Below are 26,460 nucleotides of genomic sequence, written 5' to 3'. Positions count from 1 at the left end.
CGACCATTGGGTAGCAGTTCTGACGGTCGATGTGCCCACAGCCAGAGCCTCCATGGTGCAGGACAAATCCACTTCAGACTGACACTTTGTAAAATACCAACTCACATGCCGGGGGTCACAGCCACGTTGGACTGTTTAAGTTTCCTAATGCACTTTCACTTTCTGCCCCGTGCCTGTAGGGGACGGGCTGCAGGACCCTCGCCACCACCAGCCCAGGTCATGCAGCACTGCTGAGCCAGCCAGGGAAGGCTGGGGCCCAGTCTCACGGGTGCACACAAAGCAATGGGGGGCTGTGGACAAGTGACGAGTGCTACATTGGGTGAGAAAAAAAAACGTGCTGGGCTGCTCTGGAGGAGAACACAACCCACTCGGGGATCAGGAGCCCTGAGCCCACCCTGAGGAGCAAAGAGAAAGCCGGGGCGAGGGGGCGGGTGGCGAGGTGCCAGGATAGGGCCTGGGCCGGGGGCGGGGGGTGGTCCCCAAGGTCTCAGGCATCCCCCACAGCTGCAGCCCTGGTGTCTGGAACCTTATCTCAGGAAGGAATGCGGAAGCACTGACAGGTTTGAAGGAGGAGGAACACAGTGGGGTCTGACTTCTGATTTAGAAACACCGCTCTGGATGAGGGTGGGGAGCGGGAGCGGGGGTGGGAGGAGGGACTTGAGACCTAGGAGGCGAGGAGGGGACGCTTCCGGTCAGAGAGCCTGTGAGCATAAACCACGTGCCAAGGATGATGCTGAGCAGAGATGGGAGAGGATTCCGGAAGGAGGTCAGGAGCCCGAGGCCCCAAGGAGGCCCCCGAGGCCCTGGGAAGCTGAGAGCCATGGACGAGAGCCCAGACCCAGGCCCACGCAGCAGGCCCACCCAGACTCACACGGTCTGCTGACGCCCCTGGCCTTGAAGATGGCTTATTTCTCCACCTTGACCCTCTGCCCACCCAGCTCCCAGCCTCACAGGAGATGATGACCAAGGGGAAGGATGGAGAGGGACTGACAGACCCACGGAATTCAGAGCACAAGCTACGACCTTCGCAGGGCCTTGGAACCAAGCGCATGCGCACACTGCGATAATGCAAACGGATGGCCCACGAGGACCCACCGTGCGCACGAGGAGCTCTGCTCAGTGTGGAGGCAGCCTGGACGGGAGGGGAGTGTGGAGGGGGAGGGACACGTGTACCTGAGCGGCCGCGTCCCGGCCTGGCCACCTGGGACTACCAGAACATTGCTCGTCGGCTATGACGTGAGGTCTCTCAGTCGTGTCCGGCTCTTTGAGACCCCACGGACCGTAGCCTATGAGGCTCCTCCATCCATGGGATTTTCCAAGCAAGCATACTGGAATGGGTTGCTATTTCCCTCTCCAGGGGATCTTCCTGACTCAGTGATCGAACCCAGGTCTCCCACGTTGCGGGCAAACGCTTTACCGTCTGGGCCACTAGGGAAGCCATCAGCTATATTCCAATACAAAATAAAAATTTAAACACACACACACATAGAAAAGCACGAGTCTGCACAGGCTTCCTCTCCCACCTGCCTCCCCAGCTGCCAGTGGTAGTCCTTTCGTACTCACTGGAGGTCAAGGTCCGCGGGTCTCCCCCTGGTCACTGAGCCCCAGGCCTGCCGGCTGTGATGCCAGGGCACCGCAGGGCTGAGGTCCACCTCCCCCGCTCCCTCCAGAGCTTGGCCGTCGGGCCCCACCAGTCCTGCGGCTCCTCCGTCAGTCCACTATCCCTGGAAGGGGCTCCGGACCCCAGACCCTCCTTCCTTTGCCCAAGATCATCTCTGTCGAGATACTAAGGAGACATTCAGGGCCTCACGCAAGCTGACAGCTGCGGGGCTGGTGGTGGGATGGGGGAAGGGTCTTGCTCCCTAGCAGCAGCAGCAGCAGGAGCAGCCCCCCGCCCCCACCCCCCCCCCCCCCCGGGGCTTGTTAAAGATGCAGAATGCCCAGCTCCACCCAAGACCGCTGAGTCAGAGCCTCGGGCCACGCCCGTCTGGGCTGCAACATGCCCCGGGTGCTGGCTGCTCCTCCAGGGCGACGACCTCCGCTTTCTGTTATTCCATCTCCGCTTGGGTATGTTTGACGTTTTTCATAACAAAGAGCAAACATTTTTGAAGGAAGGAAGGAAAGGGTGGGGGAAGGGAGCAGAGGCTGAGAGGGAGAGAGAGAAGGAAGGAAGGAAGTGAAGGAGCCTTGAAACCAAAACCAAGCTCCCTGCTGTGAGAAGGTAGCCTTGGTTCTGCCACTAAACACCCCTGCAGTGTTGCCCCCACCCCCAACCTGGGCCCCCCTCCCTGTCCCGCCGAGACTCCAGGACCAAGGAGGTCGGAGGGGGGGTGGAGGAGCTGACCCGGCCAGGCTTCCTCTGATGAGATCCAGGCTCCCCAGCTTTCTCAGGACAGTCCAGGGCTGGAGGGGAACGACAGCCAGAGGCCCAGCCCCTCCCAGGAGACACAGCTCCCCCATCCCCAGGTCCCACTTGACCTGGAACCCCACAAACAGAGCCTTACAGATGCTGGGCTTTAAAGCAAGGCAGCCTTTGACAATGGAGATGGTTGGGGTGAGAAAGTTTCTTTTATCGCCCCAGTGGCCTCAAAATAATCCTCAAAAGCTGAACCCCTGATTCCAAAGTTCCACTTTCAACATTTTATTGGTGATAAACAAGATAACACTCTGACCCTGAGGTGACCGGTATGGTCTGAGAGACGCTAAAAAATACACAGAGCAGCACAAGTCTGAGTTCCGGGGACTTCTGAACAAAGGGTTAATTAAAAACAGACGGGCCCACCCAGTCAGAGCCTGGGGTGCCAGCCCTGCAGTGCCACCCATGGTCTGGGACGGAGGTTCGGAGACCTCCGGCCAGCAGCCCAGCCACAAGGGCACACGGGCTGGCTGGAGAGACAGACAGCCAAAGTATTGCTGATACGGTCAGATTAAAGGGACAAAGTAGGTGATTAAGCAATTAATTTCACTAGGGGACTGTAAGTAGAAAAACTATGGGAGACTCTTGTAAGTTAATGATTACTCAGAAAAGCAGGTTTGCTTAACTGCAAAACCAAGCAGGCTTGCCTAACAACAAAATCACCCAGCAGAAGCCTGAGACATGTGCCCAAACAATGAAACAATGTTGGCATGAGATCCACATCCTGCCCAGTGAGCTCAGCAAGCTGATGATCCCTAGGGTATGCTCAGGCTTCACAGGTGGTAAAGAACACGCCTGCCAGTGCAGGAGATGCAAGAGATGTGGTTTCAACCCCTGGGTTGGGAAGATCCCCTGGAGAAGGGATAGGCTACCCACTCCAGTATTCTTGGGCTTCCCTGGTGGCTCAGATGGTATAGAATCTGCCTGCAATGTGGGAAACCTGGGTTTGATCCCTGGTTGGGAAGATCCCCTGGAGGAGGGCATGGCAACACACTCCAGTATTTTTGCCTGGAGAAGCCCATGGACTGAGGAGCCTGGAGGGCTACAGTCCATAGGGTCCCACAGTCGGACACGACTGAAGTGACTTAGCACACATGCACGCAGGACATGCTCTCTGCACACACATTAAAAAACAATAATTTGTGAACCTGGTTTGACCAAGTAGGACCAGAAAACTCCTCTGCTCAACCTGGAGGAGAAGCTGATAAGGGAGGCGCGACATCTGCTCAAAAAAGACAAAGATGGTCTCCTTTTCCCACTTTTTGTTTGATTATAAAACTGTAGCCCAGTAAGTTTTCATTAAGTCATGTGGTACCACCTTGCCTGCCCGCCCGTAAGCCTCACAAGCATCCTATTCTAATAAATCACTTCTTTTTTTTTTTAATTGAAGGTTAGTAACTTTACAGTATTGCATTGGTTTCTACCAAATAACAAATCACTTGTTACCTATAACTTTTTCTCTCACTGAATTCTTTCTGCACTGAAACAGAAAGGTCTATGGTACCTGAGCTCTTCGGAGCCCCAGAAATGACACCCAGTGGTTTCAGTGCTTCTCTATCTGAAATGCCCTTGAGGCAGGCGCAGACCCAGACAGGGCCAGAGAAAGGCTGGCGAGCTATGTGAAGATGTCACCAGCAAAAGCAGGAGTTACTTTGGTGACGGGTCTCTATGCCAAGGGCTCGATGGGCTCTGGTTCTAGATCAGACCACAGAGCAAAAGTGGGTTCTACCAGGATGAAACATCAGAGTCAGTGGATAAACAGTCAGACGCACCCCTGTTCTATCAGGGACCCCGACAGGCCCCCTGCTCGGACTGCTCCAAGGACCTCAGCTGCTCCTCTCTTCAGGGAACTCAGGGACAGCCCAGCCTGGCCTGGGGACTGAGCAAAACTAAAGCAGAAGTGATTCACCAGGGCAGGAGGAGAAAGTGGCGAGGTGTGCCCTGCCTCTTAGGCCGGCCCCGGCACAGCTTCCTTCCTCCCCCCACCTCCTGTCTGTGGTGGGGGTTTCGTAAGCAGGAAGGGGAGACTCTGCCCAAGGGTGGAGTGACCACACACCACCCCAGTACCCTGCACCCCAATTTCAGTGGCGTCTGGGGGGCTCTAAGAGCTCTAATACTCTTTGTATCCTTTTGTGGCTGCTACCAATTCAACCCCACATCTTTAAAAAACAGACATGTGGTAAACGCCGGTGGAACCCAAGTCCTGCCTGCTTGGAGAGGACAGAGGTGCCTGGAGGCAGACTCAATATTTTTCTGAAAAGCCCCACATGAAGTCCAGAGTCCTGACTCTGCACACTTTCTTCCGAGCTCCAAAGCTTTGCTGGGATTCAAGCAAAGTGTGGAATTCTATATCCCCACATCCCTTATCCCATGTCACAGAAAAAGCTCCTCCTCTGTTCTTAGATTCTCCTGGGGCTCCAGAATTCTACATGGAAAGGGGCAGGGATTTATGAGCCATAACTCTGGTGTGAGTCTTGGGAAATGAGCTTGGCAGCTTTGTCATCTCCTCCCTCTCCGCAGAGAAGCCCCGGGGCCTGGAAAGGGGTGTCGCTGCTGGAAGCAGCTCCCACCCCGCCCCGCAGAGCCCAGGAGACTTATGCTCTTGGCTGACATGTGGATCAGTGACCCCAAAGCTCTGTGATGGGAGAGTTTTCTTCCAGCCACAGGACATGTTACCACGGTATTTATCACCTCTTGGGAAAAGTTAAAGGACTAAAGCGCACACACACTTTAATGTAAGAGGAGTACCAAGGGGTTGAAGCCTGAAGTGGGACAAAGAACCGGTTTTGTTTAGAAAGAAGCAGGGGCCCTCCGTCCATCCACATGTGACTGGTCCCTGGAATGAGGAAAGAACAGATGACCAAGTTCGCAGACTCACCGGAGCACACACAGGGCCCCAGGCTGAAGGGACTTACACCGCTGCACTCCGTGCAGGGACACCATGAGGCTCTAACACAGAAGCCCTTCCCTGACCTGCCTTTAAAAAAAAATTTTTTGTAGAATTGATTGTGTCAGTTTCCGGCATACAGCAAAGTGATTCAGCTATTTTTCACACTCTATGCTATTATATTAACAGGTTACTACAAGATATTGAATACAATTCCCTGTGCTGTAGAGTATAGCCTTGGTGTGTGTCTATCTTATACACGGTACTTTGGATCTGTTAGTCCGTAGCTCCTCGTTTGTCCTGCCTCCCTGCCTTTCCCTTTGGTAACAGAAGTTCGTCTTGAGGTCTGTGAGTCCGTTTCTGTTTTGCGTACAAATTCTTTTGTATTCTTTAGATTCCACACATAAGTGGATATGTCTAGGAGTGGGATTGCTGGCTCACATGGCAACTCTATTTTCAGCTTTTAAAGGCACCTCCACATGGCTTTCCACAGTGGCTGCATCAATTTACCTTCCTACCAACAGTGTAGGAGGGTTTCCTTTTCTCCACACCCTATTCAGCATTTATTATTTGTAGACATTTTAATGATGGCCATTCTGACTGGTGGGAGGTGATACCCGACTGGGCTTTTAATTTGCATTTCTCCAATAATTAGTAATGCTGAACATCTTTCCATCTGCCTGCTGGCCATCTGTATGTCTCCTTTGGAGAATGTCTATTTAGGTCTTGTCTATGTTTTGATTGGGTTGTTTGTTTTATTGAGATTGAGTTGTATGTAGAAGCTGTGTGTACATTTTGGATATTAACTGTTTGCTGGTCAGATCCTTTGCAAATATTTTCTCCCAGTCTTTTCCTTTTGTTTATAGTCTTGTTTGCTATACAAAAGTTTTTGAATTTAATTAGGTCCCATTTTATTTTTGCTTTTATTTCTTTTGCTTTGGGAGACTGATCTAAGGAAATATTGCTATAACTTATGTCAGAGAATGTTCTGCCTATGTTCTCTTCTAGGGGTTTTATGGCGTCATGTCTTTTACTTAGGTCTTTAGACTATTTTGAGTTTATGCTTTATATGGTGTGAGGGAGTGTGCTAATTTCACTGATTTACATGCAGTGGTCCAGTTTCACAGCACCACCTGTAGACACCGCTTTGCCGTTTTACATTCTCGCCTCCTTTGCTGAAGTTGGACCAGAGGTTTGTGGGTTTATTTCTGGGCTCTCCGTTCTGGTGATCTACGTCGTTGTTCAGCTGCTAAGACGCGCCCGACTCCGTGCAATCCCATGGACTGCAGGTCTTCACTGTCTCCCGGAGCTTGCTCAAACTCATGTCCATCGAGTCGGTGATGCCATCCAACCACCTCATCCTCTGCCGTCCCCTTCTCCTTTTGCCTTCAATCTTTCCCAGCATCAGGGTCTTTTCCAGTGGGTCAGCTCTTCGCACCAGGTGGCCAAAGTACTAGAGCTTCAGCTTCAGCATCAGTCCTTCCAATGAATATTCAGGACTGATCTCCTTGCCATCCAAGGGACTCTCAAGAGTCTTCTCCAACACCACAGTTGGAAAGCATCAATTTTTCAGCACTCAGCCTTCTTTATGGTTCAACTCTCACATCCCTACGTGACTACTGGAAAAACCATAGCTTTGACTATATGGACCTTTGTCAGCAAAAGCATGGGATATCTTTCCATTTCTTTGAATTATCTTCAATTTCCTTCAGTTCAGTCAGTTCAGTTGCTCACTTGTGTCTGACACTTAGTGATCCTGTGGATTTCTTCAATTTCCTTAATCAACATTTAATAATTTTTAGCATACAGCTCTTTTACCACCACGGTTAAGTTTCATCCTAGGTTTTTTGTTTTTTTTTTTTGATGTGATTTTAAACAGGATTTTTTTTTTAAAGGTTATTTTCCTGATATTTTCTTATTAAAGAAATGCAACAGGTTCAGGTTTCTAACCCTGTATCCTGCTGTCTTGCTGAATTCATGTATTAGTGCTAATAGGCTTTACGTGGCGACTTCACGGTTCTCTGTATAGGGCATCATGTTATGTACAAACAGTAGCAGCTTGCCTCTTCTCTTCCAGTTTAGATGCCTTGTATTTCTTATTCATCTACTTTTAGTTTGGTTGTGCTGGGTCCTCGCTGGCCTGTGCGTTCTTTGTGCTCTCTAGTTGCGGCGCACAGGCTCCAGAGTGCACGGGCTCTCCAGTTGTGACGCATGGGCTTAGCTGCTGAGTGGTATGTAGGACCTTTGTTCCCCGATCAGGGATCAAATCCATGTCCTGTGCATTGGAAGGCAGATTCTTAACCATTGAACCACCAGGTAAGTTCTGTATTTTTTTTCTCGTCTGATTGCTATGACTAGAACTTCCAATATTATGCTGCATAGAAGTAATGAGAGGGGCAACTGTGTCTTATTCCTGAATTTAGCAGGAAGGCTTTCAGCTTTTTACCATTGAATATTATGTTGAATGTGGGTTTATCATAAATGGCTTTTATTACATTGAGATATGTTCCCTCTATAACCATTCTGGTGAGAGTTTTTACCATAAACAAAGGCTGGATTTTGTCAAATGCTTTTTCCACGTCTACTGAAGTGATCACGTGGTCTCCATCTTTCCTTCTGTTGATGCGGTATATCACGTTGATCGATTTGCTGATGTGGAACCGTCTTTGTGGCCCTGGAATGAATCCCGCGGGACTGTGTGCATGACCCTTTCTATGCAGTGTTGTATGTGCTTTGCTAATATTTTGCATCTACATTCACAGCAACACTGGCCTGTACCTTTCGTTTTTTTGTAGTGTCTGTGTCTGGTTTTGGCATCGGGGTGTTGGTGGCTTCACAGGATGAGTCTGGGAGTGTGCCCCCTTCTTCAGTTTTTGGAATGGTTTAAGAAGGATACATATAAGTTCTTCCTTGTATGTTTGGTAGAATTCCCGAGTGAAGTTGTCTAGTCCCAGACTTCTGTGTGCAGGGAGGTTCTTTTTTTTTTTCCTCCCTAAATTTCAGATTCTATTTAACTTCTAGTGATCAGTCTGTTCAAATTAGTTGTTTCATCCTGACTGAGTTTTGGCAGGCTGTGTTTCTAGAAACATGCCCATTTCTCCTAGGTTGTCCAATTTATTGGCACACGGCCATCCATAGTATTTATAACCATGATTCTTTGTATTTCTGGGGTCTCAGTTGTTATTTCTACTCTTCCATTTCTTCTTCGATTTAGGTCCTCTCCCTTTTCTTCCTTGGGGAGCCTGCCTAGAGGTTTGCTGATTTTCCTCATCCTTTCAAAACACTAGGTCTTGGTTTCATTGATCTTTTCTGATTTTTTAATCTCTATTTTATTTATGTACACTCTGATCTTTATTATTTTGCTGAGTTGACTTGGCTACAGGAACTGACAATAGCCACCAACTTTTGTTTTCTACATAGACCCCCAACTCCTCATATGCAGTAGATTCTAAAAATAGCGTGCTAGTCAAAGTAACCAAGTAGATGGGGCCATGTGTTCTCCCGCACAGGCAGGAACAGGAGAGGGAACATCCAGCTGGCAGCCCAGAATCAGTGGGCACCCGGGTCTCTGTATGTGTGTCCACTGCCCTCCCTGCACCCCTCAGCTGCCACGGGGATTGGACTCCAGTCTCAAAATTTCATCTTTCCAACCCCCTCAATCATGGTAAGTCCCTCCACGAAGGGGCCTGCCTTTCCAGCCACAGCTGTATGATCGCCAGGGAGGAGAAGGCACTTTGGGATGACGCTGTCAGGGAGCATGTGCCAGCTCTCAGAGGGCATTTAGGAAATGCTGGGGGGAGGGGGCAGGTGTTGGGAAGTCACAGTGATTGGAGCAGAGACTGATGGCATTTGGGGGCAGGGCATGGCATGCCAACCATCCTGTCCTCGGGCAGGCCTGTACAATGAGGAATTTTCCCACCAGATCTAAAAACCACATTCATAACTTTCAGACCTACAAACTGATCTCGACTCACATGTAAATTCAAAATGTTATGGGTAGTTTCAACATACATCGAATATTCCAGGAATGCAATCTGCATGGAAATCAGGAAAGATTATACACGGCTTTGTTCAGAACCTTCCCAAGAGTTATTCACAATATTCACATTCTGTTCCTGCACTTTACTTTCATTTGATTTCTTTTTAATGTTATGGTGCAAACATTATATTGACTTGAAATTATGTGTGAAGGTAGCTTCTACCACCTAGGAATTTCATTTCTGGTTTAGTAACAAGGATATTAAAAACTTGTTATAAAAAGGGACATTGGGTCTGACATGACTGGGAACCACTTTTTTAAAAGTCTGGGGTGCAATGGGGACGCTGAACCCCTCTATTGCATGTCCACGCTTGTTGAAACAGCCTGACCACAGGTTCAGGGCACAGGTCTGGGGGCCAGTGCTGAAGCCGCAAAATAAACAAGTTATCAACTTCACTTGATGATATGGAGGACATACAGTTAAGGACTAATCAGGCTAAAGTTTAATTGGTTATTTAAAACACTATGTTTCCATCAAAACCAAATCAGATGAGTTATGGACTATAAAATGATCAAGGAATTTTATAATAAAACAGCAGCCTTCAAAGAAGCCTTGACCTCACAAGGCCACCCGTGTCTGTGCCCAGAGGTTGAGTTCTGGCGCCGCATCCTCTGGTCTCGGGGGACCAGGCGTAGAAACCACCTCTCCTGGTGGTGGTGTTCTCAGCAGGGTCCAGGGTTTCCAAAGACTGAGACTGTCCTGAGAGGGGTCTCAAGACCAAGCTGTGAGTGCTGGCTCTGCCACTCGCCCATTATGACAACTTAGACAAATCACGTCACTTTGGAAACCCGGTGACGTGGTCTCTAGGAGCTTGCTTTGCCTCTGAAATGTTTGGTCTACAAAGGGGTGAATTATCTGTTACACTGAGACTGTCCACAGAGTTCTCTTTCCCCGTTTTGCTACTGGAAATCTCCTGACTTTTCTTCTCAGAGAAACACACCAAAAGAACAAACATTTTCATCACGAACAAAAGTGTTCATGTTACTTAACAGAGAGCAGACTAATAGCAATTACCTACTGAAACTTCACAAAACGATCTTCAGCTTAGCAGTGACCCGCACTCAAGCTGATGAACAAAAACAGCGCATACTTAGGGCTTCCCTGGTGGCTCAGTGGTAAAGAATCCGCCCTCCAGTGCAGGAGACACGGGTTCGATCCCTGGTCTAGGAAGATCCCAAATGCCACGGAGAAACTAAGCCCGGTGCCACAACCACCGAGCCTGTGTTCCAGAGTCTGAAAACCGCACCTGCTGAGCCCAGAGGCCGCATGACCGAGGCACGAGCACCTAGAGCCCGTGCTCTGCAACGAGAGAAGCCACCGAAATGAGAAGCCTGTGCACCGCAACAGAGAGCAGCCGCCGCTCGCTGCAACTAGAGAAAGGCTGTGTGCAGCAATGAAGGCCCGGCACAGCCAAAAATAAAACCGAATGATTAAAAACTAAAAAAAAAAAACAAAAAACAGGGCACAGTATTTTCCGTGCAAAAAGTTCTCCTCTTGCTGTTAATACATCTTAAATGTTTTTCTGAGATGAGGGATGTTCATACTTCCTTCAGGGTCTCAGCATATTGGAGCTACAAGCAAGCAATAGTCGCAAATACCCTCATGTGTGACTGACAAGTGACAGGTGGGAGCAGCCTGGCCTCACGTGAGCAGCGCTCCCCGTGACAGGTTCCCTCCGGGCAATCCATCTGGTCTCCGTGGCCTTCGCTTCACCTGCTCCGCTCAGGTTCTTCCTTGTAAACCGCATACTTTTCTCGCTGTTCAGTCACTAAGCTGTATTTGACTCTTTGTGACCCTCCATGGACTCCAGCCCAGGCTCCTCTGTCCATGGGATTCTCCAAGCAAGAATACTAGAGTGGGTTGCCATGTCCTTCTCCAGGAGATCTTCCCGACCCAGAGATCGAACCTGTCTCTCCTGCACTGCAGGCGGATTCTTTACCAATGAGCCATCTGGGAAGCCGCCCCACCCCCCACCCCTTTGAGATGACACAAAACACTGACATTGTTCCTTCTCAAAAAAAAGACTTGATGCTCCAGTAGCCCCATGCTTTCCCACGCAGGCAGCACACAGCTACTGACACCCTTTCCTCTGCCCAGGTGATCCTCCTGGAACCAGCCAGGAAAGGGCCAGGAGCCCTCAAACATCCTCAGCAGGCTCGTCTGTTGGGATGGTGGGGAGGAGCTTTACAACACATGGGAATGAGGCTGGTACCCAGCAGTTCCCGCTGCGGGCTGACCCAAGTGACAGCTAAAACGTGGGTACGGTATGAACTACAGAAAAATAAAAATTCTGGCAGCTATGTGGTTTCTATTCATGTCCTTATTTAGAAAAAATAGCCCATTGAGTGTTCTTTTGTCTGAAAAACTACCAGAAATAGAAAGGAAATGTTAATCAAATCAAGACTTCAGTTGCAAAGACGTGTGTCCTGAGAAGCTGCCTTAGCAGAAAGACGTCCTTCGGCCCGAGCCTGGGGCTGACGGCCCAGGGCTCAGAAGACAGGCTGACAACAGCAAGAATGCTCTCCAGCCGCCTCGCCAGACCTTGCCTGAGCAGGCTGGACAGGGGTGGCAGTGACCATCATCAGCTCTGAGCCATCCTGCCTGGGGCCCAACGGGCCCCGCGGCCTGTGGCTGTGCAGTCTTGGGAAAGTCCCCTGAACCTTCTGAGCTCATCTTCTCTTTATGTGTAAGTGGAGATAACCTAACTGCCCCTGAGATACGCCAGGGCAAGGGAAGATTTCTACAGGAAACCCTGAAGATCGCTGACACAGCAGGGGTTTGGGAAGCGCTACCAACTGTGTCTACCTACACACTGTCTCTGTCCCAGCAGCGTGAACTCAGCTCAGAGGAAGTTTACAAGACAAGGGAGAAGACGAGCATGCTGAAACACCCACCAGGAGTAAGTGTGCTGGGGAGATAGCCCACCCACACCAAAAGCCCACTCCTGTTTCTCTCCCCGCAGCGAGAATTCCACCCCCACCGGCCAGAGATAAAACAGACCTGAGGATCAGAAACCATGTTGCTCTGGTAAGCTCTAGGACACAAACACATAAATGAAACATTTTAGTTAAAAGGAAAAGTAAATCTTTATAGTAATTTAAACTACAAAGTAGCCCTCCTTCAGAGTCCAAACCAAAGTATTTACACAGGTTTTAAAGGTGTCAGCTTATAGCCTGAAGGAGAAAACCACTTGAAACTCCGGCCCTTCCCTAAACAAAAACATCAGTCTCAGAAAGGGGATTTAAGTAGTGGTCCACCATTAAATGCACAGGAATTCTGAATCACTGAATCTTGGATGTAGTCAAGACAGTGCTTTGTTTAAATTAGAAGTTCATTTACTTTTTCTAGATAGTCTGAACCGTAAAAGTTCTGGTAAATCCAATCCATGAAAATATGGAAATAACCTGCTTTAAAACACACACACACACACACGTGAGTGTGCGTGCACTAAAACTGGGGTGCCCCAGAGTAAAAGCAGTGAAGTAACAAAAATTCCTCTCTCTCTGACCCATGTCTAACATACAGTGAGATATAGCAGCCTTCCTGCTCTAACAGGTTAGTAACCTGAACCCTATGGCCAGTGGGGCTCCGAGGTCAAAACTTTTAAGTATGATCAGATATTCTGGAAACACTGGCATATGAGTAATCAACCAGTCATAAACATTTCCTTTGCTGAGTCACACAGCCTGATTTTTCAAGGATAAGAATTTCCTCCTGAACATTGCCTTTTGAGGAGCAAACATATCACACCAACATGCGACCTTGTAATTCTGTAGAAACTAGATAAGAACCTCACTGTTAATCAGGTAATACTCGGATCAACTTTGTCTGAAAACACTTGAGCCGCTATAAATAACGCAATTTCCTGTGCTCAGTGTAAGCGGCAGTGTAGACTGCAGGATCTGAAGAAAAAAAAAAGGGTGCAAATGAGGCTTCCGCTCCGTTGACATAAGTTCAGGCTGAACAGAAACTAATTCTTAAAGAAAAGGGGAAATTGAGTCTCCATCTTTGCCCTAGTGGGACACTTTTACTACTAAGAGAAAAGACCTAACTTACTGCTTTTATATCTTAAGAGCTTGGGGCAATGACGCACCTAACACAAACCAGGGTTCCAACACCCAGTCTCAGGCTGAGCCTAGCAGGGCCAGGCACCCGAGCGCTGCGTGTTTCTACTCGCCAGGGCCAGTGGACCCGGGCACAGGCACCTACGATGCGAGGAGACTTGGGGGGTCCACGTTCCCCCGACAGCCTCTCTCAGGATGGGGCTGGGTGTTTGTGAGGACCCTTTGCTGCTCAGTTCGTGGGAAAAAGCCAGCTGACACAACCAGCGTGCACACGGGGAAGCTGCCCAAGTTAAGGAAACACGGTTTCCACACCGTCCAGTCCTGCAAGGAGCCTGGACTTCCTGCTCGGATCCTGCTTTTTGCTTTGAGGTGGAGCTAGACAAATCCATGTCCTCCTGCCAATCCCAGCCCTGGCCTCACACCCATGGGGCCCCGGCCCTCCTCCTCCTCCACTGGGGACCACTGTTCCTGGGACACAGGGTCACTTAGTGCTGAACACAAGCCGGCACAAACCAGTCTGAAATGCCCACCCTTCTCTGGCTAGAATACTAATGCCCAGGGTGGCCGCTGGGTAAGTCCTTCGGACATGGCCCACCCAACACCCCACCTCCACCCCACCCCACCCCACCTCACTTGTTTCCTTTCAACCACTAACGTCATAAAACAAGGACTGAGTTTTACTTCTGTTCCCCATGTTCTGCTTAAAAAAAAATTTTTTTTTTGCTGTTTTTTTACTAAAAACAAACAAACCCCTCCTTAACAAGCCCTCTCCCAAACAAACAAAAACTCTAACAAGTTCACAACTGATTACTGAAAACCCCTGGGACCAAGGATGTTTCAGAATTCAGCATTTTTGGGTTTTAGAAGGGTAATAAGAGGCATACACTGTATGTTCTCTAAAGACTCAGAGTAACAGTCCTTAATCAAGTACCTTAACGGGGCTGCAGAGAAATGTATGCGCATTCACACTAAGAAGAATAAAGACTGAAAATAACCTCCCATCAGCCAAATAAATGGGACCTGGAGAACTTGGCACAGGACCCCACAATACGATGAGACTTGGGAGGGGACACAAATAGCCTCCCGTCACTGCCAAATGAATTCTGCTCACAACTTACAAAAAAGAGTAACAGCCTTAGTTTTCTGACTATACTAGATCCTGGAATCGTGGGCAGGAGGGGGTGGGCACCTTCTCAACGAGCAGCTGTTCCAGTCTCTCCTGGCTCCGGCTCCCAGCAGCATGTCTGTGAGGCACACATCTCCACCAGACCCGATCCCGAGGTAAGTTAAGGCTTAAAGAGACGCCGCATCGAGTGCCGTTGAACAAGAGGTGCTGTTTCTACTCCTGCCTCAAATCCTGCTCCCCACAGTCACTCTGTTCTTCTCCGTGCCCAGCAGTTCATTCCTCTGAGCTCGAATCTTGCCCAGGACTAACATCAGTCTGTTCTTGCCATCTATGGCTTGCCTAGGCGGCTCCTGGAAGCACCGGCCTTTCTCAGAGCATTCCCATCCTTCTTTCTTCCAAGGGCCCTTCCCTGATGCTGACGCAAGGCTCTCTCTGCAGGTTCCCAATTAGGCCAAGGGGTAGGAACCAGCTCCAAGGATCTGGTTCAAGGCTGGAACCTAAGGCCAGAGGAGCACACCGAATGTGGACATTAAAAATAATACCCACCTGACAGTCCTCAGGAAGGAATGTGATTTTCAAGTGTGTGTTCATCAGAATCTATTTCTACACTTCTTTCTGGGGTTGACCAGGAAGCTGAGGGCAGAGCAGTCTTATTCATCTTGAACCTTCCAGAAACACTCAGTAGGGGGTTAATTCCTGCCTGGTGAAGGAGTGATTATTGGGGGCTTACACTTCGATTAAGGTTCCACAAAGGCCCAATAAAGTGAAAATCTAGGGTCTCTCTCTCTCTACAGTATTAACTTAATAATGTATGTCTTTTCCAAATTGCACCCTTTCACTTTTAAATATTCCCATTCATGATCAGCCACAAGCCACACGAAAATAGGTAATTACAAACCTTCCCCACTTCATCCCCTGCTGGACTCTTAATGCCTCACATCCATAGTCCCAATACTGGGTGTTGAGCTGAATAACTGCAAAATCCCACAGATGAAAGGTCCCCACCAGACGGAGAGACCCCAGGAGACCAGCCAAGGAGGATTTGGGAACTGGAATCTCGGGGACTAGAGAAGGCTCTAAGGCCCAGAGAAGGATAAACACTGCAAACCACCCAGCCGCTGGGGGTGCCAGCCTCAGGCTGAAGGCACCGCCCCTGGGCACCAGTGCCCAGGTGCTCTGTTTTGTAAAACACCAAACCAGCAGTTGTGAGTGAAACTCTATAGACCACGCGCAGGTCTCAGATTTCGGCTGGATCCGCGGACGAAACACCCAACTGGGCAGAGCCCGACAATGCGGCCTGAGCGGACTAGACCGAGTTCTTTTCCGCGGTGGCGAGGAACGCCGTCCGGGGAAACGTGTTTTCGGGGTGCAAGGCGGGCAGCACAAACGAAACCGCGAACTGAACCGAGAACTCCCTACCCCCGCCCCGCCGCACATCCTCGCGTGGGGACGGACTTTCGCTTAAGGGGGTCCCCGGCCAGGCGGGGCCCACCCACACCTCACCAGGCACAGATGGCTGCGGTGGAAGGTGGCGCCCGCCCTCGGCCGGTCCCAGCACATCCACAAGGTCCACACATTCGCAGTCAGAACCAAACGTTTCGGAGATGTGTTGTCCTCTTACCAGTCTCTGAGCTTCTGGGCTCAGGCAGTCTATCTCCTGGTTCTGCGCGGCCGCAGGGTTGGTCATCCTGCCGGCTGAAGACCACCTTCTCACACAGCCAGCAGAGATCCTCAGTGGACGTCTGGCTCCCGGGATCCGCGGGCGGGCTCTCAGCGCAGCCACATGCCGAGAACGGCGGGATCGCGTTGCCTGAGACTACCCTCGCGTCGGGACGGCAACCTCGCCCTCGCCCGGGCGGAGCGCGCCTCCGCGGTTCCGGGGCTCGGGCGCGGCCGCAGGGGCGGGGCGCAGGTGGCCGGGGCCCGCGGGCCGGGGCGGGGGGCGGTGCGGGGAGCCGAGGAGACTGGCCGCCCCCCCCGCGAGCTCCGCCCCTGCGCTCCGCCCTCGCCGCCCTCCGGGTCCACCGGGCGCGCTCCGCCCCCACGCCGCGCCCCCCGGCGCGGTCATTAATCACCGGCAGCCCCCTTCGGTCCCCACCCGAGGAGAAAACCCCCGGCCGGCCCTGGTCACCCACCACCCGCGGAGGGAGGGCGAACTGAGGAGTTTTGGAAGATGCGGGAGCGGGGAGGTGCGCACGGGGCCTGGCTCCCCTTGGGGAGGGGTCGGTAAGGGGGAGGGTTCTGCACGGGGGCGGAGCCCTCCGGGGGCGGGGCCCTGGGGCGGGGTCCTCCGGGGGCCGGGTAATGGGGCGGCGTCCTCTGGGGGCAGAGCTGACAGTCTCTCCAGGCCCCGCCTGTGCCCCCGCCCGCCGCCCCCGCGCCGTCGGTGCTGGGCTGCGGCCCCAAATTCAAGCCAAGTTGAGCTTCTACGGACACGACAGCCTCGCCCGAGCTCCGCAGCGTCTGCTGGCCGGGGTACCCCGTTAACGCGTCCCCCGGAGAAAGGGCCGCCTTCTAGGGCGAGCAGAATGCGCTGCCCGCCGGGGTGAGAACAAGCATCCGGTGGCCGAGTGCGCCCCCCCGCCCGGCTCCAGCTCAACAAGCTGCGGCAGAAGAATAATGTTCGGCGCGGATCCGGGGTCTCAGCGCCGGGGTTGGTGGGGGCGGGGGGGTTGGCCGCACCGTCCAGGGTCCTGCGGGAGGTCGTGCGAGGCTGGGGCCGCGCGGAGGGGAGTGTCCGCGGCGGGATGGGGCCCCCGCGGCTCCGCACGCGCCTCCTCCAGCCCCAGAACACGCGTGACTCGTTCTTTAAAAGTCCTACAAGCAAATCATGGAAACGTGTCCCGACCTCGCCAGGCCGGGGCGGGAGCGACGGGAAGGAAGGACGCAGATTTTTATGGGAATGCCAGCCTGTCCCGGCCATGCCCCGCGCCCGCGGCGCCCCCTGCTCCTACGCCGCATCCAGGCGGCCCCGGCCTCTGTTGACCTCGCCCTGAGGGCACGTGTTCGGAAGCCCTTCTCAGAAAGACCACCTCCCCACCTCAAAATGAAAACTTCCAACAGGAAGGCTGGGCCGAGGTGTCTGCAAAGGCGGCTCCAGCAAGCGTCTTGAGACCACCAATGCGCACTTAAATGCTACCGTCGCCCCGTCTCCCGATCTCCGCCACCCTAACCTAGCTCTCAGTAAAGTGTCAGCGCGGCGGACTGTGTGCGCTCACCTTCCCACTCTGGCTTCAGGGGAGGGGGCTCTGGAAGGAAGGGTGTATGTATGTGTGTGGAGGACGGGGCGGGGTGGACAGAGGAGGTTCTGGGGGGCCCGGGGGTTCTAACCTAGGAGGGAGTAGGGGCAGCAGAAAAGCAAGGCCGAGTAAAGACCCAGAGTGGCCACCGCGGGAGAAACAGCAGGTGTCAGCTTTGATGAAAGTGAACACGGCCGCTAAGCTTTAATGCACAGGACTGTCAGGTTCGCAAGAATAACTTTCAGAAAGACTGAAATGCGTACCTTTAATACCTTGTCTTCTTACTATAACGCTTTTAAAATCCGTTAATGTGTTAATAGTTCTTGATTAAACACGTTGGAGAAAATTTTAAGTTATTTTATGTAAATACCTATGGGATTTGGGGAATCTCTGGTGGAAAGCAAAGATAATTTGAGTAACAGCTCCACAGATGAGAAGGATAACCTGTTAATAAAATCGCCTTCTGGGAGCCTTCAGTTGGAAGTGAAAGTGGAGAGTGAAAAAGTTGGCTTAAAGCTCAACATTCAGAAAACGAACATCATGGCATCCGGTCCCATCACTTCATGGGAAATAGATGGAGAAACAGTGGAAACAGTGTCAGACTTTATTTTTCTGGGCTCCAAAATCACTGCAGATGGTGACTGTAGCCATGAAATTAAAAGACGCTTACTCCTTGGAAGGAAAGTTATGACCAACCTAGATAGCATATTCAAAAGCAGAGACGTTACTTTGCCAACAAAGGTTCGTCTAGTCAAGGCTATGGTTTTTCCAGTGGTCATGTATGGATGTGAGAGTTGGACTGTGAAGAAGGCTGAGCACTGAAGAATTGATGCTTTTGAACTGTGGTGTTGGAGAAGACTCTTGAGGGTCCCTTGGACTGCAAGGAGATCCAACCAGTCCATTCTGAAGGAGATCAGCCCTGGGATTTCTTTGGAAGGAATGATGCTAAAGCTGAAACTCCAGTACTTTGGCCACCTCATGCGAGGAGTTGACTCATTGGAAAAGACTCTGATGCTGGGAGGGATTGGGGTCAAGAGGAGAAGGGGACGACAGAGGATGAGATGGCTGGATGGCATCACTGACTCGATGGACGTGAGTCTGAGTGAACTCTGGGAGTTGGTGATGGACAGGGAGGCCTGGCATGCTGGGATTCATGGGGTCGCAAAGAGTCGGACACAACTGAGCGACTGATCTGATCTGATCAGTTGGAATATTCTGATGTAGATCAGCAGATTCTAGAGCTACTTGCCACCTGGAACCCTGTGACCACATCTCCCTGAGCCAGGGCCAGGGAGAAGGCTTCATTTGTCTTGCAGGTCTCAGGGCAATGCTTGTAGACACGGGCACCCCCTCCCCACCACCTCCCGGGTGGCCTTCCAGTTGCTAGTTGTCAGCTTTAGGAAAACCGCATAGGGAAGTGGGCCCTGGAGTTAAACCCTCTGGCTCAGTTCTTGGCCCTGTCACTGGCTGTAGGACTGTGAGCAAGTTACTTAGCCCCTGTGTCTCGAGTTTCATCTGAAACCTGCCAGTTATAATGAAAGTGCCCAGGGTGAAGGGGAGGCCCCCCTGAGCACAGTCGGTGGAGCCGCCTGGCTGCCTCTTGGCCTCCTACCTTCCCCCTGCCTCCAGAAACCCCCCACAAGGCACCCGGGCCTACCTGCCTTGCTCTGCAGCAGGAGGAAAGCTGGGCAACAACAGGTTAACATGGCTGAGAACCGGGAAAGATGGTGAGTAGCCCCAGAGAAGACAACAAACCCACAGCCCCCACAGAAGCTATGGGAGGGCCCAGCTGCAGAAGCCCCAGGTGGCAGGACACTGTCTCAGAAGAAGCAACTGGCTGATTAATTTTAGTCCCAGGAACAAACTAACAACACCAACAGTAAGATAATAATAGTAAAGGCACAAGAGATTTCTGACTCCACCCAGTAGCCACAGCAGCTGTACCAACATCCTTGTAGATGAGAGGCCAGGACATTCTGACATGTGTCCCAGCCAGCCACCCTGGGGGGACAGCTCAGACCGGTCCCAGCTGTAGGGCAAATGTCAGTCTGCATTTTAAGTGCTGCAGAATTCACATTTCTCTGTTATTTAGACGCCGGGGCCCCAGAACACAGTGTCGAGGGTCTAGTTGCCTTTATTTTGATATAAGCAGCCCTCCGATGAAAAGGGGCCCCCCTGGGGCCCTCTCTCAGCAGTACCCACCCCGCTCTTGTGTTTTAAACTCACCATGGACACTTGTGAGGATGACTACTGAGTGTCGCCTACATACTTGGTGCTGGGAAAGTCCACACAGAAGTCAAAGAAAGTGACATTTTGTAGAAGAGAAACCACGGACGTGCACTACATTTTTACCCCTGTGCTCACAGCGTTAGGTCACCAGGGGTGTGTGTTAGGTCACTAGGGCCACAGCTCAGCCATGGCCGATTCTGCGACCCTACGTACTGCAGCCCGCCAGGCTCCTCTGTCCATGGGATGTTCCTGGTGAGAATACTGCAGTGGGTTACCATTCCCTCCTCCACTAGGCAGAGTAACCTAAATCCTTTAGATTGGGGAAGACAAAACCAGAGTCACCTAAGAGTGTCAGGTAAGAAGAAAATCAGACAAGAAGCCCCCAGTTTCCATCCTCAGGGAGGCTGGCAGAAGAAACCCAGGGCACCTTTGAAAGATCTGAGCCGCAAAATGGGGAGGGGGGACTGGGGAGGGGTCAGGAAGAGGGAGGCCATGCATCCTGACTGCTCCAGTGTGGGCCTAGGGTCTTTATATGCAGAGCTGTGAGGTCAGTGACACAGGCTCCGTTTTCCCTTCTTTCGGTCAAGATCCCCACTTCCAGCAGGCTGGCTACTTTCACTCCTTCCAAGCTGCGGGCAGCCACTCACCTACAGGCACCCAGGGACTCTGTCCTGAGAGGGGCCTCAGGTTTTGTGAAAGCTCCGGTTGTCCCGGGCATTCCTAAAAGCCACCATGCTTATGCTGCTTGGAGCCCTCCCCCCAAAAGTGTAATGTCCCAGATCTCAAAAGCAGTTCTCCAACATTCAAGATTACGTGCAGGAACTTAACTTCTTAAGGGATGCCTAATAAGGACAAACAGGTAAGTAGAATGATCTAATTTTGTTCTGGGAACATCAGCCTTCATAGCTCACCAGCAAACGCCACAACATTCAACCACTTTGGGGCCACACCCTAACTCGTTTACTGGTCTCCATGGTGTTGAGCCGTTGCTAGGTTCACCAGCATCGCCTGCTTCTGTGGTTTGGTTCTGAAAGCTACAGCAACCAAGACAAACGCTTCCAGGTTTGCAGGACAAGGCAAAGGGCCGGGAGGGGAAAGCAGGGTGGTCCTTGGCCGTCCTGCTCTTCAGATAGCTCGCACAAAACCATTTTTCCAAATCATAGCCATCACAGCTGTTTTTCATAAACATGAATCACCAGTCATTGGTTTCAGGAGAGTAAACATTTCTATATTACTTCTACAAACAGTGAGCTTACATGTATGTTATAACTTCCCATGGATCCCTTTGACTAAAATAAAAGAACACTCCATGTAGTAAAGCTGGTTCATGAAGCGATTACCCAGATGTGCACCACATCTTTCAGTTTACAAAGCATTTTACACATGCATGCCTTAGAAATACTGTGGGCTTGGTTCCAGACCACTGCAATACAGTGAGTGTCATAATAAAGAGAGTCACATGAAGTTTTTGCATCCTAGCGGATAAAAAAAGATGTTTGCACTACACTGTAGTCTATTCAGAGAAGGCAATGGCACCCCACTCCAGTACTCTTGCCTGGAAAATCCCATGGGTGGAGGAGCCTGGTAGGCTACAGTCCATGGGGACCCGAGAAGAGTCAGACATGACTGAGCAACTTCACTTTCACTTTTCACTTTCATGCATTGGAGATGGAAATGGCAACCCACTCCAGTGTTCTTGCCTGAAGAATCCCAGGGACGGCGGAGCCTGGTGGGCTGCGGTCTATGGGGTCGCACAGAGTCGGACACGACTGACACGACTTAGCAGCAGCAGCAGTAGTCTATTAAGCATGCAAGAGCATTATGTCTAAAAAATAATGTATACACCTTAATTTTAAAGTTGTCATTATTGTTCAGTCACTCGGTGATGTCTGACTCTTTGCGACCCCATGGACTGCAGCACGCCAGGCTTCCCTGTCCTTCACTATCTCCTGGCGTTTGCTCAAACTCATGTCCATTGAATCGGTGATACCATCCAACCACCTCCTCCTCCGTCATCCCCCTTTCCTCCTGCCTTCAATCTTTCCCAGCATCAGGGACTTTTCCAATAAGTTAGCTCTTCCCATCAGGTGGCCAAAGTATTGGAGCTTCAGCTTCAACATCAGTCCTTCCAATGAATATTCAGGACTGGCTTCCTTTAAGATTTTCTGGTTGGATCTCCTTGCAGTCCAAGGGACTCTCAAGAGTCTTCTCCAACACCACAGTTCAGAAGCATCAGTTCTTCAGTGCTCAGCTTTCTTTGTGATCCAACTCTCACGTCCATACACGACTACTGGAAAAACCATAATTTTGACTATATGGACTTCTGTCAGCAAAGTGATGTCTCTATTTTTTTAATAAGCTGTCTAGGTTTGTCATAGCTTTTCTTCCAAGGAATAAACATCTTTTTTTATTTTTTTTATTATTTATTTATTTATTTTTTTTAACATCTTTTAATTTCATGGCTGCAGTCACCATCTGCAGTGATTTTAGAGCCCAAGAAAATAAAATCTGTCACTGTTTCCATTGTGTCCCCATCTATTTGCCATGAAGTGACAGGGCTGGATGCCATGATCTTAGTTTTTTGAATGTTGAGTTTTAAGCCAGCTTTTTCACTCCCCTCTCTTATCTTCAAGAGGCCCTTCATTTAAAAATACTTTATTGCTAAAGAAACGCTAATCATCATGTGTGTGTGTGCTCAGTCCCTCAGGCATGTCTGACTCTTTGTGACCCATGGACTGTAGCCTGTCAGGCCCCTGCGTCCATGGGATTCTCCAGGCAAGAATACTAGAGTGGGCCATGCCCTCCTCCAGGGGATCTTCCCGACCTAGAGGGGTTGAACCCTAGTCTCCTGCATCGCAGACAGATTCTTTACCACTGAGCCACTAGGGAAGCCCCAACCATCATCTGAAACTTTGGCAAGTCATAATCTTTTCACTGGAGGACGGCCTTGCCTCTGTGTTGAGGTTGCTGAAGGCTAAGAACTGCTGTGGCAATTTCTTAAAATAAGATGACAATGAAGTTTGCCACAGTGATTGATCCTGCCTTTCACAAAGGAGTTCTCTGTAGCATGCAATGCTGTTTGATAGCATTTTTGTGGACAGTAGCACTTCTTTCAAAATTGGAGTCCCTCCTCTCAAACTCTCTTTATCATTTAGCAACTAAGTTTATGGAATATTCCAAATCCTTTGTTGACATGTCAACAAATCTTCACAGGAGTAGATTACATCTCAAGAAACCATTAGCATTGCTTGTCCACATGTTTTATTGTTCAGTTGCTAAGCCATGTCTGACTCTTTGCAGCCCCATGGACGGCAGCACGCAGAGCTTCCCTGTCCTTCACCATCTCCCAAAGTTTGCTCAAACTCATGTCCGATGAGTCAGCGAATGTCATTTAGTCATGAGATTGCAGCAATTCAGGCTCACCTTCAGGCTCCACTTCTAATTCTAGTTCTCCTGTTGTTTCCACCACATCTGAAGTTACTTCCTCCACTGAAGTCTTGACCTCACAAAGTCACCCATGAAGGCTGGAATTAACTTCTTCCAGACTTCTGTCAGTGTTGATATTCTGAGCTCTTCCAATGCATTACAAATGTTCTTAATGGCATGAAGCATAGTGAATACTTTTTAGAAGGGTTTTAATTTACTTTGCCCAAGTCCACCAGAGGAATCACTATGTATGGCAGCGATAACCTAATGAAACATATTTCTTAAATACAGGGTTGCCATAAACCTTCTATTTGTTAAACAAACAAACAAACAAAAAAACCACAGTATCTTTGAACTGCAGTAAAGTAAAGCACAATGAAAAGAGGTCTGCCTGTACACACGCTGACGCCCACAAAGGTTGTGTCGCGTGTCCACACAGATGATCGTTGGAAGAGTGGAGCCCGGCTTTTAACCCAAGTCCAAGCCCTCAGTGTCCAGTACACTGTCTGACACAGAGGTGCTCCCTGCCCGGGCCAGCCAGGGATGCTCACTGGGACAGACAGTCAGCAGACAGGCTGCCTCCCTGGGCTCAGTCTGGACCAGTAGCCCCATCTCCCGCTCCATGGGTACCGACAAAATAATGTAGCCAGATCAAGGTCAAGGGTGTAGCCGGCTCTCCTGGTAAGACCAGGGCACTGGTAGAAGCATCAGGTGAGGGAGTCAGACCCTGCATGCCATTCACCTCCCAGTCAGCTGGCCCAGCTCAGGCCACAGTGGACTTGACCCTCGAGCCAAGATCCTGACAGCCTCCGGTGGACACAAGTATTGGAGGCAAGTGACTGGAAAGCGAGGGAGCTTGTTTCTAGCACACAAACAGCTCCTGCTTATTAAGCACCCACCCTGGGCCGGTGTCCTACGACCACATCCTTCAGCCTCATGGCTGCCTGTGTGGTCCTCACTGTCGCCCAGGACTGAGTGGGCCCTTCAGGGATGGGTGCATGTGCTCACCTCGGGGGACAGAGGGCAGTTCATAAACGACAGATGCACGGGTGATTCTCCCAGGAAAACGAGGGACTTCGATAGCTTCTCATCAACTCTTATTTATCTTATGTATTTTACATTTTTGTAGCCACGGAGAATAGAAACTCTCTTCTAAAAGTGGCATGACTTTAGGAATGTTTTTTTCTGCATGGCTACCTAGCACCCAGCAATTCACCAGACTTCTTTTTTATTTAATATGTATGTTTAAAATCCCTTTGGATTTTCTAAGCAAGGTGATGAGTTCGAGTTTTGGTTGGACTGAACTAGAAGCAGGGGCAGAAAGCCTTATTGGAGGTGTCCAACAGGCGCTTTGGCACCAGAAGTATAAACTGGTTTAAGGTGATGAGAAAAATGGTGGCATGCATATAACAGAAACTGGTCTGAAGGAAGGAATCTGGGGATCCCCACATTTCATGAATACGAGGAGTGACAAGAACAAGCCAACACCGGGACTTCCCCGGTGGTCCAGTGGGTAGGGCTCCACACTGCCGACGTAGGGGGCCAGGTCTGATCCCTGGTCAGGGAACTAGATCCTGCAAGCTCGACCAAGATTGACAAGCTTGCATGCTGCGACTTAGACCCAGAACAGCCAGATCATCATCGTCATAATACAAGAACACTTAGTCAACACAGACGATGGGTGGGTAGAGAAACGCATAACAGAGGTGCCTTCTGGAAACCACTATTCAGAAGGCTGGTGTGAATACCAGTGTTAAGCAAGGCAGATGAAGTGATGACAACAGGGTCCGGAAAGCCTTTAATTTGCAACTCGATAAACACTGGCTCTTGTATTCTCTTGTTGAAATTCTACATTCCAGCATTTTCAGTGGTTTCTGCTCATATAGTACATGACACATGACAGCCCGGGAGGAAGACAGAAGCAAGAAGAGGGATTGGGTGGGGAGAGACATGTTCACTTGCCCATCTGTTTTTAAGGATGGAAGCGACTTGAGCCAGTTTGGAGACTGAAAAGTGGGAGAGTCAAAAGGAGAGGGAGGAAAAACAGAGGGGGCGTGGGCAAGACGGCTGACTAAGGGATGGAGGGGGTGGGCTGGGGGGTTTCTCCGGACTTTCAGCATTTGGCCTGATTCCGAGCTAAGATGGGGATGAGAAAACCGCAGTGTCCAGGAGAGGACAGACCACGAGAAGCACAGGCCTGGTGCAGAGACTGTGGACACAGAGCTGGGGCAGGAGAAGGGCGGGTGGAGCAGAAATTGCAGGGCATGCGGGAGAGCTGCCTCTGGCTCAGCCTGGGCGATGCTGGTCTCAGGACCTGCACCCGGAGCCCTTCCACGGGGCTCCAGACAGCCCACAAATGCTGCGGCAGGGTAAACGCTACCCACATGTAAAGTAATTTCTAGCTTATTTTACTCTGGGATTACGTTCATCTCCAAGAGTGCCCGGGAATAAGTCCATAGCAGTCTTGGGGGGAAATGTATCAGTTTTTTTCAATCCATTCCTCAGAACGGTTGATCCTTAAGACCAAGATGAGAGTGATCACGGGAACACTCCTCATGTATTGTGGCCAAGGAAACGGCCACAAACACCTGTGATAAAGCGTCTCTTAGCAAAACCAATTCTGTTTTTCATGAACACAACACACTGCAAGTATCAGCCAATTATTTTCTAAAAATATTGAGGACAAAACAACTGAAATCCATTACATATTTCTCCATAATATAGGAAAAGGCTGAAAAGCCCTTCTAAGTCCACCCTAATTCAAAGGAAAAAATATCTCTACATGCACTTGGAAAAGTACATGTATAATACTTTCGATCAGAATAGACAGAAAAAATGTGCTTTACTTTCAACAACTGTATTTACTAGCTAACAGAACACTTTCTGGTAAGAAATAAAGGAAATGTTTCAATATATATTTAGGAAAATAAAATGATTACAGATAAAAGCAATATTTCTTCTAGATGCTCACTGATTTATTTGGCTCTGGCCTCAGTAATCTTGCCTATGAGTTTAACATCTAGGAGAGATAAA

At 50.3% G+C, this 26,460-nt stretch overlaps 1 protein-coding gene across 47 annotated transcripts in view; it reads right to left on the bottom strand.

The window, feature by feature from the left end:
• Positions 1-26,460, bottom strand: part of LRRFIP1 (LRR binding FLII interacting protein 1) — a 161,499-nt gene that overhangs the window by 76,745 nt on the left and 58,294 nt on the right. For 7 of the 47 annotated variants that reach the window (XM_019957996.2, XM_019957966.2, XM_070786973.1 and 4 more), the window contains exon 1: positions 16,155-16,362. The exons of 34 other annotated variants lie outside the window; for them this stretch is intronic. In XM_019957996.2, the coding sequence (XP_019813555.2) occupies positions 16,155-16,220 (66 nt within the window). In that variant the 5' untranslated portion in view covers positions 16,221-16,362. Of the gene's footprint in view, positions 1-14,596; positions 15,031-16,036; positions 16,109-16,154; positions 16,363-26,460 lie in introns of those variants that run through there. 6 more of the 47 variants (XM_070786953.1, XM_070786957.1, XM_070786970.1 and 3 more) reach the window with 2 other exon arrangements.

This window comes from Bos indicus, chromosome 3 (genome assembly GCF_029378745.1).
Source record: "Bos indicus isolate NIAB-ARS_2022 breed Sahiwal x Tharparkar chromosome 3, NIAB-ARS_B.indTharparkar_mat_pri_1.0, whole genome shotgun sequence".
Lineage (NCBI taxonomy): Eukaryota > Metazoa > Chordata > Mammalia > Artiodactyla > Bovidae > Bos > Bos indicus.
The sequence above is the reverse complement of the archived record's forward strand: the minus strand, read 5'-3'. Positions and strand labels throughout refer to the sequence as shown.